This window comes from Nanorana parkeri, unplaced genomic scaffold (assembly GCF_000935625.1).
Source record: "Nanorana parkeri isolate BGI_ZX_2015 unplaced genomic scaffold, ASM93562v1 scaffold2, whole genome shotgun sequence".
Taxonomy (NCBI): domain Eukaryota; kingdom Metazoa; phylum Chordata; class Amphibia; order Anura; family Dicroglossidae; genus Nanorana; species Nanorana parkeri.
In genome coordinates this window covers 657,002-672,300 of record NW_017306270.1, presented here as the reverse complement: position 1 = coordinate 672,300, position 15,299 = coordinate 657,002, and the positions used below count along the sequence as shown (strand labels likewise).

Genomic DNA, 15,299 nt, shown 5'->3' with positions numbered 1-15,299 from the left:
ATAGAAATGTTTTTATCCTTAGCGAGCAATAGTGAAATCATATAGGTGGGAACAGAGATGTATTCATGCAAAGGTCAGTTCTGTCTTTAATCCTTGTTAGCCCCCATAGTCCTCCTGTGACTACAATGTACTCAGGATATTGTTGGGGTGTTGGCACAGAACACCATAGATTGTTGTTACTGTAGCCCCTTCACCCTAAGTGGAGTGGCTCTTTAAATTTAGTGTTGCTGGAACTGTAATCAGTCTGGCTGATTTGTAGTCTGTGATCATTTTGTCATTCCTGGGCGTTGGTATTGTCTGCACCCACCTGTGGTGGGGTGTGACCATGCCACAGAGTGGGGCAGCCAATGGGAGAACATTGGGAGTGTTTGTCTCCTCGGCCAATCACTAAGAGTTTCATGCCGAGTGATGCATGCTGGGAAAGTGCATAAATACTCAGGAATTGCCATGTGCTCATGGCAGTCTGTCCCCTGGCCCTAGTTTGGGGGTAGGATGTACAGGGTTGGAAAAGGTAACTAGGCTTGAAGTATGCAGATGTGGACCCAGGTGGGGTCTGGGATGGAGAACCAGAAGAGCCCTTTATCTGCTGGGGGTTCTAGGATGGCATGGACCTCAGGAATAAGTCTGGTGTCTCTGCCAGGGAAGTGATTGGCAATTTACAGCTCCCATCCAACAACCTGGCTAAGGATCTATCCCTGAGAGTGAAATGTCAGCCCTCCCTGCCTCTGGGGTTCGCCTTTGGGGGTCAGGGGGGCACTACATTACCAAAAAAGTAAAAAAATGCTTTAGAAAGTGCTTCATTATTATAAGTACACACATATGGGTGTATTAAAGGAAAAAGAGCTTTGAGAGCATAGTATTTAACCCAAAATGATTGTCTTTGCCGATCTGTTTACATCTTTATTTAAATATTTAAAACCAACATCTTCAGGACTGTCTCCTACGTCTTCCTCTCTACCCTCCCTATTCATTACTAGGCGAACAACTTTCATCACCTGTAGCCTTTGCTACTCCACCTATCTACTGTATTATATGTTCTCCTTCTAAAGATTCCACACCTAATGGGGCTGGTCCACTATTCCCGCTTCTTCTTGTTTTGTGCTGGTAATTTCCACTCGATTATTAGTATTTGATTACAGAGCTCTATAATATAAAGAGGACAAATTATTCATATTTTGGTTCTCTCACTGGTGTGAACTGAAATCTGTTTTCTGCCTTACTTTATTTTGCACAACACCATTGTCATTTCAGTACAAGTTGTATCCCCTTTCTGTAAAACCATTAGACCAAATGGAGCATTACTTTCAGACAGAGTACTTCTACACAGCATTCCTTGCATTATTATGACCTAGGTTTGATTCTTTTGGGAAATGTGATTTAAAACACATATGTTCTTGACCTACGTTACATGATCCTTTAGCAAAGCAAAATCCCTAATTTCTTGCTGCACTGAAGTCTTTCATCCAGCTCTTAATCCAGAGGAGTAGACAATAATGAAGCAATTCCCTGCACTTTATGAAGCCCATGGTAAAGAGAGCTTCCTAATAAAATGATCTTTTTATATAACAGCTGTTTGGGATAAAGGTTTCAATAATTAAAACCTAACCCAGGCCTCCCTGGTGGAGACATTAATTATAAGTATCCAGTCAGACTAAAGATAGAAGAGGAAAAGTCATGTCTTGAGATGTGGAAGAGAACTGAATATTACTTCAGTGTATTTGCTTTCCCTGGCACATATTATATAGATTTTTTAATTAAACCAAAGATGAAGAATTCAGAGAAGGAATAAAGAGACACTGAATATGTCTGTCAATCGAAGGCACAGGTCACCTGTCACTAAGCCAGCACAGACAGGTTGCAATTCCAGGGCCCATAAAGTAACATTACCTTCCTTTTATCTGACAAATGTACCTAGAGGGCGCCTCAGGATCCCTCATTTTGGGGCACATATTGTATGTAAACACTGACAATTTGCCCCTACCCTGTGCATCCCACAATGCAATACGGGCACCTCATCAACCTATGACTCAACGCCCACATTGGCCATTGGAATATGCCACGAATCCTGAACAGCTCAAACCAGGCATGTGACTAAGCACATTTTAGCTTTAGTGAAAACCACTTTTTGTCAATCTCCAACGATGCAAATCCAAACAGAATCAAAATAATCAAAAGAATTTCTATTTCCAAATGTTTCCTATAAAAGGTCAAGGTCCCACTTCCAAGCCTATGTATTGATCGTTTTAGTTGACCTATAGTGCATGGAAGGTAGCCAGTAGCATGGCTAAGATCAAACTTTACTGCAAAAGTGAAGACTTTTATATTACTTAATTTGTCTGCCTCAACCAATCATTTTGCATTTGTCACTGACTGGTGGTAATAACTGCCTATGGATTTTTTAAACATATGTTTAGTTTCAATTGGCCAGATTCGTGACAGCATAACTTTAAACACTGACGTTCTCAAATGTTATTATTTGGAAGGGGCGAATAGAAGAAATAAACCAAAATTTATGGTACCTTTAATAGCATTATAATACTGTTTCACACAGGCCATCCTAATGACAACCTATAGCCAAGGGTAACCCTACTATGATAGTTTAGTCAGAGCCCTGAGAAAACATTCTGTGCTTGCCCCATTGTCCACAATGACTTCCATTTGCTATAAACATTAAGGGAATATGAACTTAAAGATGCAAACTGCACATTCTCAATTTTAATACCCAAGCCCACAGTGGTGACACCATAATAATAAAGCAGAGCTTCATTCAAAAGAACGGGTCACTTAAATTCTGGTTTCAGTGGTACAGTGAGTGCGAACAGAACACCACCTACTACAGCTAGTGATCTTTCACCTTCATTTCTACTAGAATGCGAGCACCCCAGACTATGACCACAGGCATCCAAGGCATCGCTGCTCACAGTACTAGTAAAGCCGGCATACATTGCTATATTTTTTTCGTTCAGCCTCTGGGCTGAATAAGAAAAATCTAACAAGATTCCTCAGCCTGACTCATTCGACTAAAGTCTATTTTGAAATCAAATTTTGTCAAGCAAAAGGGTGCCAACTGGGCCACACATTGGTCGAAATCTAACCAGTGTATGGCCAGTTTTAGGTCATCCCTCAATGTACAATCTAAGTTTTATCATGTAACCATAATAGTTATAAAATGTGTAATAAACATGTGTCTGTGAAGGTTATCATTTATCCAGGTCATGGTATATGTGTAAAAAATAAGTCAAGGCAGCTGAATTTTTCTTGAAGACGTTTGGAGTGCAGAGAATTTATTCCCAGATAATTTTTTGTACTAGTCATTCTGAATTGAGAAAGCTGGTTGGATGACCAGTGAAATGTTCAAGGAAAATACAGCAAGCCCAGTTGCCTTGACTTATTTTTTACAGATATTTAATAAACAAGGAAAAGATTCCATCATTTGATTATTTTTTAACTTTGGTTTACAGGTGCTCATTGTGAAAATTATTTGATCCAAATATCCGAAGTCTGTCCATAGAATATAATCACTGTACTGTTCTTTTGTCTGCACGGAGAGGCAAGAACAGCGCAGCATTGCCCTAAGATTTCCAGTGCAGTCTTAAACATATGTCTGATAGTAGCTTCCAGTGCTGCCGATTGCAGTTTTTTCTACCCTTTAGCTAGCCCAGCCTGTCAGATGTCTGTTTTTTGGCATCTTGAAAAAAATGACTGTGCAGAATTCCTGCATAATTCAGTGATTATAAACTCATCTTGTATTGCAGAAAATCTTGGAAAGTTTTCCTACACACCGTAATACGTAAGTCCCCAGTAATGCCTTTGTAGTAAAAATTCGGTTTTCTTAAAAGGCAGAGCCTGTGAGGGTATCTGTGGCAGCAGAAACATCTGTGCAGAGAGGATTATATCCTTAGGGGATAAACTGTAACATCATAAGTACATCTGTCTGAACTCATAATAATTTACTATGCAAGCAGTAATCAAATGTAATTCTTTCCTTAGTACTAGGTATTGCCCATCAGATCCTGTAGTGTGCATACATATATTTTATATAAATGTCAAGCAAGCACAAATAGGGATAGAAGGGTTTCTGGAGAGGTATTAAGGCAATATATAAATGTCATTTGCAGCAGGGACCAACGCTCTCACAATCTCACACCACATGGAAAACACAATACTTAGCAATGAGTAATATTACTGGCTGAGTCTCACGAATAGCAACATTATCTCAGTTATTAGATATCTTTGGTTCTGATAATTATGTAAAACATTCACATTTCTGGAAATGTTAATATGTTTTCAGTTGTCGTTTTCTATAACTTTTTGTCATTTTGGCTTTTCATGACTGCATCACCGCTCGGAAAACCTCGAAAGAATCCTTGTTCGCTGGATTAGACTGAATTCTCACACATCCAGCGTTGTCCTACTGCAAGCCACTGATCCGCATGCCAGGACCTGAACCGCCATCTTTTTCCTTATGTCATCAGGGGCCAGCTGCCTCTGCCTTCTTGCAGTTGTATCTTGCCCCAAACACATATACATCACTCCTTTGTATCTATACCAGCAGTAAGGTGGCCCCTCCAGTACTCAGTCCCCAGCTCAGGTGTTAACTCCTCAGTGTCCTGTCTTCACATAACTGATAACCCTCAAACTCCATTCCTTAGTCAATATGCATTATCACCTCAGTGCTCAGTCCCCTGGCATGTGTGTCAACCCCTTAAGCACCCAGTACTCAGCTCATGTAGTTTAACCCCTCAGCATTCAGTACCCAATGTATGTGCTTTAACCTCTCAACACCGATTATTCTACTTATGTGCATTAATCCCTCAGCTGCCAGTATCTAGTGCATGTCTAATTGCCCTTCTGTACCCAATGCATGTGTGTTAACCCCTCAGCAACTAGTCTACAGTGCTACTGGGATACCCCCTCACATATATTCAGTGCATGATGTCAAATATCATTCTCTTCTCTACTGACTGTGGAAATCCCAGCTTTACTGTTCCATTTCCTATGTACGCATTCACTGGCCTTAAAGCCCTGCTTGATCTCCCATGTTGCCAGCAACATCTTCACTCTTACTGGACTCCATGACAAAGTCCCAGCTAATAATCTGCTTAAATGTTGGTATCTCCAATTTAACCTTCAATGTCCCCAATTCCATTCGCTGGGTCCTCCCCATCATCTTCAAGGTCTGCAGATCTCAATAGGAGGTGGTGGGGAGTGTGTTAGCAGTTTTGCAGACCGCAGTACCACGATCTGCTTAAAGTTTAACCAACCGTTTCCAGGACACTGATCCGGACCTCCTATTTTACCTCTGTAAAAATGCCCTGTGTGAACAGCTTGACTATCAAGCTATCAAGTCAGTTTTGTGAATGGGTGCTTAAATGTAAGTTGGATAGCCCCGGCCCTGTCATTTACCTGTATGGCCACATACTTTAATGATTTGTGGAAAGATCATTTGTGGATGAACTGTTGTGATGGTGTAATACCTTTCACACCCTCCTGCGCATATTTCCCCCAATATAGCCAACACGTTTCTCTCCTGCACATATAGACCACAGTCATTCCCTTTGTGTTCCTCTCCTGCATACTGTCTATACCCTGTGCACCCCTCTTCTGCACATACCTCCCCCAACATACCCTTCACTCTTCTCCTGCATATACTGCCCACTATCATGCCCTCTGTACCTCTGTACCTCTCTTGTGCACATCCTGCCCGTTTCATACATTCTGCAACGTCTTCAGCACATACTGCCCCCTGTCATACCCTCTGCACACCTTTTTAGTACATACTGCCCACTGTCATACCCTCTGCACTTCTCTCCTGCACATATCACCTGCTATCATTCCATTTACAATATGCTCCAGCACACATTGCCCCTAAGACATTTCTAAGCATTGTTGGTTATATCCTCAACCCCTGATATTTTGAAACAGGCACACTTTTTATAGTTTTAAATAGGAATGAGCCAAATGCACCTGGGTTCAAGTTCAGGTGCCGAATCTGAGCCCCACTGATGTCAATCGGAGCCGAATCTTAGAAATCATTAATGGCCGTTTTCTAAGCTAATATGCGAGGGATTGACAAGCATACAGCATGGGGAGCTGGGCAGTACCCAGGAGGAGATGCACCAGAGCAAAACATTTTGTTAAAAATTCCATTTGGCTGAGAGCAGTGATTTTAAAAATTCTTCAAGGGCAAAATTAAAATGCACAATTCCTTTAAATAACATGCTTTTGCAATGGGGGTGCCCTGTAGCTGACTGTGAAGTGGCCCATCTGTACAATGTATACAACCTACTACAGCAAAACTGACAAGGGAGCTGTAACACTTAGCAGTGGTAATAATACCGCTGTTAAATGTTTCATTTCCCTCCATTTAGTTTGCTGAACCTCCAAACAAGCAAAATTAGGTCCAACTCTGGGTTCAGACCAAAGCTTATCACAAGTTTCCAATATAAGACAGTCAATGCTTGGTAAGGAGTGCAGCATTGATATAGAGTATATCTATAGCCCTTATTAATATGATACAAAAACAATTAGGTTCATCATAAAAGAAAGAAATGGTCTGCCATTGCTAAATTCTTTCTGAATATGCTAGTTGCCTGGCTGTTGTGCCAACCCACTGTCTTAAATCTTTTCTGAGACACTAACCTGTTCATGTATACACCCTAAATCTGTATACTTGTTCCAGATCAGTGATTCAGAGTACTGGAGCAAGTTGGCAAGCATGACAGCCAGACAGGTAACATTTTTAAACAAGAGGTCAGCAATGACTGCTTCTGTGTGTCTCATGATGGGTTTTTCTTTCAATTGCATAGTTTTATAATTCAATAGACTGCTTCACATTTAAGTACAATAGAGCAAGAAATATTAACTTGAAATACTTCTATGGGCAGATGGTACCTCTCTGAACTGAATTTCTTTGACTGCAGCGCGGATTATAGAATCAATATTAAGCGAAATTGTGATCTCGAGTCTCCCTCTGCATCATCAATCTCTAGCATTATAAAGAAAAAAATCAATACAAAGTCTTTTACCTTTTACTATCTAACCCCAATAAAAATTTGGAATATATATCTGCAGTGCTGCCGGCCTCCACCTATCGTAATACCCAACGTGCTTCACAATACACAAAAAACAACAATATGAAAAGGTAGAGCTACAATGCTATTGCTGCACACCATCAGTGCATCAGACAAGATATACTATAGTAGTAGGACACAGGAGGTTAAAGGAACTAGTGATTATAAAACAAAAATCGCTTAAAAGGAAACTCCACCTTTATGAAAAAAATTATAAATGCACACTTCTTCATAAAAGGAAAAAAATGTGCTTTTATTTTTTACATTGGAGCCAGTAAAGCATTGCCCTGTTATCATTGGATCTTGGGTGCAATGCTCTGGCTCCAGTAGAACCTTCCTCCCGAGGTATAGACATTCATTAACATAGACGAGAGGACGAATTAATGGACTGTCACCATAGTGGCTGATGGATCTGTGAATGGATGACGCAGCTGTGGGGAGGAGCCATGCACAGCCGCTACAAATTCAAACATTCACACCAGCCTGCGGAAATATGAACCCCGCGATTCAGGATAGTAAGGGGAGGGGGGCAGGAGAGGGGTTTCAATCTGACCAAGTGTCACGTTATCTCCCGAATATGGGTGTACCATGAAACATGGTCAGAAAAGTAAACTGATGCCCACAGAAATGTATTTATTTAAAAAAAACATAATGTGTTTATTTAGACTTTAAGGCTGAGCTGCCTCAGTCTCAGCTTCTCTGTTTACCTGGTTCCGTCAGTCACCAGACTAGACCTGTTGTCTACCCACATACACACTGCTACTTGGTTAGCTCAGACACACTGGTCTGTTTGGATAGGCCACCCCCTGACCCTGTCACTGGTTCACTGGTTTTCCTTCCTTGGACCACTTTTGGTAGGTCCTGACCACTGCAGACTGGGAACATTCCACAAGGCTGCAGTCTTGGAGTTGCTCTGATCCAGTCGACTAGACATCACTATTTGGCCCTTGTCAAAGCCGCTCAAATCATTACGCTTGCCCATTTGTTCTGCTTTTCTTCTTTTATTTTACTTGTACATATTCGGGCATTTGTGAAAATAGAATTTTCATTGTTTCCCCCCCTTTAGTAAATCAACCTGACCATGCTTAATAAAAAAAAGTTGGAGAAGGAATGAAGCTGAAAAAATCCCATTCCCTCCCCCCGCCACCAAGCATTTTAGTGAAATGTTATTTTCTTTTTCTCTTAGCATCACATTCCAACAACTCTTATAAATCAAAGAAAAAGTATAACAAAAAAATCAGTACAAAATATGTGTTAAAGTAAAAAAGCAATAAATCTGCCAAGCCTCAAGAACGTTTTAATGTTTATCTGGTGTCCGCTGGGTGGCATTGTGTGTATAGCGGTGCCTTGTGTTGTTACCATGCAAGGCATCCTTTACTTTTGTAATATCTTTACTGGCAGAGTACAAAGTGTACACTCCATTTACATCTCTGCGCAGCAGTGCAGTGTGCTGGGATGTGGTGCGTGACCTCCGATGCCATCCAGTGTGCTGCAGAAAAATTCAGCATGTCTGCATTTTTCTGCATTGCTCATCAAACCAAAATTGTGTTGTAAACTGGGCAGCTAAAAAGCAGTTGCTTTCTGTGTGCCTTTGCAATGATTGGCGTTAACCCATTGTTGAAAAAACTGGTGTAAGCAAGCCCTTAAGGTATGCACAGACAGACGGTGATCATGTCCCAATATGACGGGTTATAAAACTTAGGCTGGCCATACACCAGTAGAATTTTGTTTAAGAAAATTTGTTCTCAGACATTCTTTTGACTTTTTAATAGATGATGGGGTCAAACTGATGATCAATTTTGACTGCAGTGATAAAAAAAAGTAAAAGAAGCAGGATGAAATTTGTTTCTCAAATGAACTAAATTCTACCCTTCAACCGTCCGGAGGTGTCTTTGTGCAACTCCTATAACCCCTCTCAAGTTAGAACAAATGCTTGTGTGCATGTGCATACTAGCTGTCAGAAGTACCCATGCACCGTCAGATTCTGCCTGCAAGGTGGACCATGCTTCTATGGTCTATTAGCACTTTTATAAATTAGATCTAAAGGTGCTGATGGAAATCCAAGGCACTTAGAGGAGCATGCATGATCCAAGATCTTAGATAATCATGCATGATGCTCTATGGCACCACCACCTAACGGAAGATCTGTAACAGACCGAATATTCATGTTCTTTCAGTGCATAGGGGGAGAGATGAGTGCTGCCAGTGTCACTTTGCTCAAGATGGAACAATCATGATCAACACAGGTTTCCTAATGTGCTTAACTAACTGCTGCCTTAGACTGTGGCCCGATGGTGGGGTTGGGGGCTTCCATAAACTTGAGATGTACACATCTGCAACTGCAGAAATCATCCACTCGGGTATACAACATTATTTATTCCTTCATTGGAGTGCTAATTGTGCTGATGTTGCATAATCTAAAATCTGCTCATAAGATGTAAGCATCTGAACTGACATCATCCAGTTGTAATGTTTTACACGGAGAGAATTACCGGTTTATGATGCTTTAAGTTAATTGCAGTTGAGTCAGTAAACTAAACAAGACATTCTCATGTTTGTAAATAAGCAGTAAGGCAAATATCAAAACTGACACTGTAAACCTACTGTAGCAGGTACCAGAATATCTAGAAGTGCAGTGTATCTGAATTAAAGTAATATTAAACCCTGAACGAGTTTTAAACCAATACATTCTCATCTACCAAGGCAACATTCCAAAGTACATTATATAGATCATATGCTGTATGCGCCAATCGCTTACACATTTGCAACTTCACTGGCACCAGCTCCAATCCCTAAGTGCATTTTACCCAAATTTCCTGTTGCACCAAGTCACAAGGGACAGCAGACGTCCATTTATTGGCTTTGATGAGGTGGGAGAAAGGTATTGGCTTGCCGTTCTTAAGCTTTGGGGCTGTGTGTTTGTGTTGAAAGGAGCGCACACACAAAGGACGTCCATTTATTGGCTCAGTGATGTTGTCCTAGATTGTTCACTTCTCCTGCCTTCTCCAAACTCTTCACCCTTTTGTGAATAGCCCTGTAAATCTTGACCTCAGCGGTAAGTGAAAAAAAATTAAAGGCTTAATATCATTAATTGCCCAGCGGGACACAGTAATAAAACCCTGACAGAGGTCCAATCCTTCTCTCCCATATCCCAAATGTTTGGTTTTAGATTTCAATTCTGTGTAAACAATACAAACAATACATTAGAAAATGCGTTGAATGTCCATTTTAGCCGTAAGATGAGTAGCTCTGCTCATAATTCTATATGAATCTAAGGAGCGAATCCTTGCAAACCTTTGATCTTTGCTTGATAAAATTTCAGATACCCTTTCTACTTATTCTAAGCCTGACAATAACCTACTGGTGCAACCTAGGCCATGAGCTGAATTATGAAAACTGCAATCACTACTCCACCAGTGTTTTAATGTTTAGAAGTAATGGAGGACAGATTCTAGAAACACTTAAATACAAAAGGTTTGTACATATATTTAAGTTTAAACCATTAATCAAATTTCATTTTGACTAAAATCCTGTGTTTTAATTATAATGAATACTGACAAGAGACAAATGCCAGGGGCAGCTGCTATTCTGGCATGTTAAGGAAATGTGAAATCTAAGCTTAGTATCTGCCTTATAGCAATGAAATCACAACGTGCTTGTGCTGTAAACCGGCTTTTATTTATGATGCTACACCGTGCTGCAAACACAATTGCTCAGGCAAACCTGTTCCTAAATGAAATCGCAGCAATGAGATCTGCAAATGAGACTCAAGGGAGCAAGATCACCTGTTCAAGGTCACGGGGATGCATTTATTTTGACCTGTTTTGCAAAGTCCAGCTTTATTGGAATAACATTTCCATTCTATATGAGAGTATTTTCTTGTGTACTCTCGGAAGGATGTTCATATATGTGTGTAGTCTTGAGAAAGGAGGACTGTGCACCACAAACAAAACTTTTTAAAATGCAGTTGCCTTTTTGAAGTCCTGTGGGTGCTCACTTCTATTTTGTGTGTACGTATGCATGCATTGTGTATATAAACATAAGGATTAGACATGAAAATGTTGTTTGTTCCAAATTGATATTTGCATGAATTTAGTTAGATTTGGACATTGGGATGAATGCAAATTTCCAAATTGGAACGCGTCCGAAACCAAACAAATCCGAATGTTCCTTTAACGACAATTTAGATCTGCCCGAACTTCATTCAAAACTAAACTCGGACATGTGACTGTTCTCTAGGCAACCAAGGGGGTTTTTTTGGCTGTGGGGTTGCATTACAAGCACGTCATGTGACTTCCTGTTTTAAAACTTTCCAAGACAAAGATTTGGATGAAATAAAAAAAACAAATTGAATTTTCGGATCCGAAAAACAAAAGAAATAAAAACCCGAATCGATCCAAAACAAATTTTTGGCAGGGTCACATGTCTAATAAAGATCTCTCTCTCCTTTATTTATTTATACAGTATGTATATGTATGTACAGTATCAGTGGTGTCACAAGGGGGGTGCTGCCCGCACCCGGGTGACACCATTGCAGGGGTGACACCAAAATAACTGACAATCATATTGGTGTCACCCCATCTAAAAAGTCGGCACTCGGTCATGGACCGAGAGCCCGACAGTGTCAGGAGAGAGGAGGGGACCTGGCGGCATACCTTATCCTGACAGTGTCGTCACCTCCTCTCTCCGCCGACGTCCATCACCAAGATGGCCACCAGCAGGCGTCAATCAGATGGCTGTGCATGCGCAAAGACGTCATCACGCACGTGTGAGGTGTCGTCACCACGCGTGGACCGGGTGACACCCTGGCTCGGGACGCCCCTGTACAGTACATATATATATATATATATATAACACACACACAGTGTACATACACACACACACAGTGTACATACACACAGTATATATACACACAGACACACAAACATTTGTACTGAGAATTGATGCACATGATGGATATATAATGTACAATGTAAGATGTTTCCACATACAGATCTTAAATAATGTCTTTGCAGCCTCAATCAACAAAGTGCAGGTCTCAGGTATGTCTTTGTTATTGAGAAAGTGATCAGTCATATGAAATAAAATATAATGCCAGTGCCTAAGAGTCATTACACATGCCACTAAATACCTTTAAACTTTGAAAAATGATGCATGGTGTGCTGATATTTCAATACATCACCTACGTAGCACTGCAATGGTACACTAACAACACGGGCAGTATTCGCTCCATACTTAGCCGCAGTGTTTTGGAAGGTGATCCATAGCCTCATACAGATCTGGAGTGTTAGCACAAGCTATGTAGACTATGTAGCTGTTTTCCAGAGCATATATTATACAGGGAGCAGGAGCTGAGCATGCATTTCTTCCAACTTGCTGCTGAATTTATACATCACAATGGCCAATGTGACCGCAGAAAAAAATGAACCCTTATTACACTTATCAACCAGTTTGCAATATAAGCACCCATACTGATCAAAAGATATGGAATCTGCATAAGATGAAATCTGTGTGTAACAAACGGACTTTGGTTATCACATTGTAAAAAAGAAATGTAGCTGCCATTCTGAAAGCTTAGCCGGTGAATACACGGTGGCCTAGATTTTCCAGAAGTGTTACCTTGTATTCTCTCTCTGCATTGTAAAAGAATTAACAAGATGCACTTCGCTAGAGTGAGATTTACGCTTTTTGTGAATCTAGGCCATTTGGATGTTATTCTGAAGACATTTAAAGGCCTGTTAATTCTGAAATACCAGACATTGCACTCTCAACGGTATCTTCGTTTGCTCACTCCATAAACATCTGCATACCATATACACTTTTACAGCTGTAATACTGTATACTGTACTGTGCCATAGGCAGTTTAGATAGTTAAAGGAGTGAAAATCACTCATCCTCATAGTTCGAGCCGACGTGTGACAATGAAACTGTTACTGGTCGGCTCAATAGAGCGAATATGTGAGTGAACACATACCGTCGCTCGCTCACTTCTCAATCATCTCCCTGCAGAGAGCATTCACTGTCACTCATGGCTCCCTGCAGGGATTCCCCCCTCCCAGCTCCGATCTTCCAGCGCTGACTGGAGGAACGGATGAGGGAGAGGGCGGGTACAGCTGGCTCTGCCTCTAGATAGGGTTTATTATAATAAAAAGTGTCTAAGGCACTTTCTATCACAACTGGTGCAGTTGCCCGTAGCAACCAACCAGCTTCTATCTTTTATTTTTTCCCCACACAGCTTAGAAAATGAGAAGTTAAAAGCTGATTGGCTGCGCTCCAGTTGATCCCAAGTTTGTCTCGGGCACATTTTATTAATCTACCCATTATGTGCAAAGTTGAAGACATAGCTTTACAACTGCACAAGATTGTTAGTGACAATGGGGTAGTGTAGACATTCCATCATGGTTTTGCAAACGTCACAGTAGTTTCAGAGGTCTGATTACACAGGAGATATAAGATTTGTTTATTTTTAGTGGTCCATATCATGTCACAGCAGTAACATTACACCAAAAAATAAAAGCTTACGAACGGTCACTTACTTGTTCTGATGCCGTGCGCCCTTGAGATGTGCATGATACTGCTCCACCGAATTTAGTACCATATTGCATTTGTTGCAAGAATAGCTACTCCGTAATGCTGCAAAGAGATGAAAGCAAAGACAAAGATTAAAACCATATAAACATATATCATGGGAAAGAAACAACATTAAAATAATCTCTGTTCTCTTATTGCAGCTTTTCCTACCAGTTTACAATAAACATGTGAAAATTATTAGATGCAATTATTTAATGGCAGGGGCAATGCAGTTACCATGGTAAAGTTGTATTCACGAGGAAGATATTTTCATGTCTTTACTAATTAGAACTTTTTGTGCTCACCTTCTTCAATATCATTCTGCAACATAATTAATAACATTTGTGTCTTAATAAAATATTCTAAAAAATGCACTCAGGTCCACTGACCCAACCCACGGGTACGTTCTCTCTCTTCTAATTACGATTTCCCTTATTATTAGGTCCATGAGAAACCTACTTAGCACTTGGAATTGAATATTAGACAGAGATCTAAACTGGTGCTGTGTAAAAGTGCAGGACTAAGCAAGAATATGGGTTTCAGTTATATACATTTGTAAATCCGAAAGCCACATTGCCATGTCAATTGGCCGCTACAAAGTGCGATCCAATTCTAATTTATGTGGGGGATCATAAATCTAAATAAATAAAATCTAAGAAGCCCAGGTGCATGCAGATCTGCATCTTTATCTATAAACATCCTTAAGTCATATTTAAAATAAAAGATTTATCTACTTATATTTTATTCCACTTTCTGGTATATTGAGGCACTGATGACACAGCGAAGGCCTCACAGCTGACCCCCCTGGAAGCCTAAGCTACTAGTTCTTCCTGGGGAGATCTCAATTGATGAAATCTCACAAGATCTCGGAGGGAAATGGATTTCTAACAAACCATACCAGATCTTGTACAGTGCATGCATGAGGTTTGTTGCAGTTATCTATCAGCCAGCACAAAAAAGTAAGGAAAAGGAAGCTGGCCAACAATTATGTTTTTTTTTAAATGGCAGCTAAGGTTCCCACCCAGGGGTTGATGGATTGTTGAGGTTGTGGAAAAATTAGTAGGAAGAAACTGTATTGGTTTTCCTACATAGATTTAATTTGGGTTGTCAAGCTTATTAAAGTAGGAGGAGAGGGGGACCCCTTTAATTCCCTTTATACTCAGGCCATGAAGGACAAGTTCACTTTAATGCAGCTCTCTAACAACACATATACTTACCTTACTTTTGCTCCCTCCCCGATCTGTTTAGCTGCTGGGAATAAATGATTAACCCTGCATAAGCTAAACATCACTGGAGTCACAGGGCTATGGACTCCCTTGTGACAGTACTGTCACATGAGTGAGTTGCATGCTCCTCCATACCTGGAAAGAGTAAAGAAGAGTTAGGTGAATGCTACTTGGAAGGAGGAAGGAGGGGGGCTAAAGCAAACCTGTTCTTTGCCCTGAGGAAAAGAGACAAAATATTACATCTAAATCTTATGCTTCATTTTAAACCTTCCCAAGGACCTTCATTCTTTGTAAAAATGTCAACAGACCACCTTTAGAAATGTTTAGTAATGTTCAATCTACAAGCAGATACTTATATATAATTACAAGCTTTTCAATCTTTTCTTCCCCATTCTTTTTACGTTGGCCTGTTTCACTAAGGGGGGGGGGG

The 15,299-nt window shown here is 40.5% G+C and overlaps 1 protein-coding gene across 1 annotated transcript in view; it reads right to left on the bottom strand.

Moving 5' to 3' along the window:
• The window catches only part of ZMAT4 (zinc finger matrin-type 4), a 327,812-nt gene that overhangs the window by 38,557 nt on the left and 273,956 nt on the right, over positions 1-15,299 (bottom strand). The window contains exon 6 of the mRNA XM_018559909.1: positions 13,610-13,706. Coding sequence (XP_018415411.1) covers positions 13,610-13,706 — 97 coding nt within the window. The remainder of the gene's footprint in view (positions 1-13,609; positions 13,707-15,299) is intronic.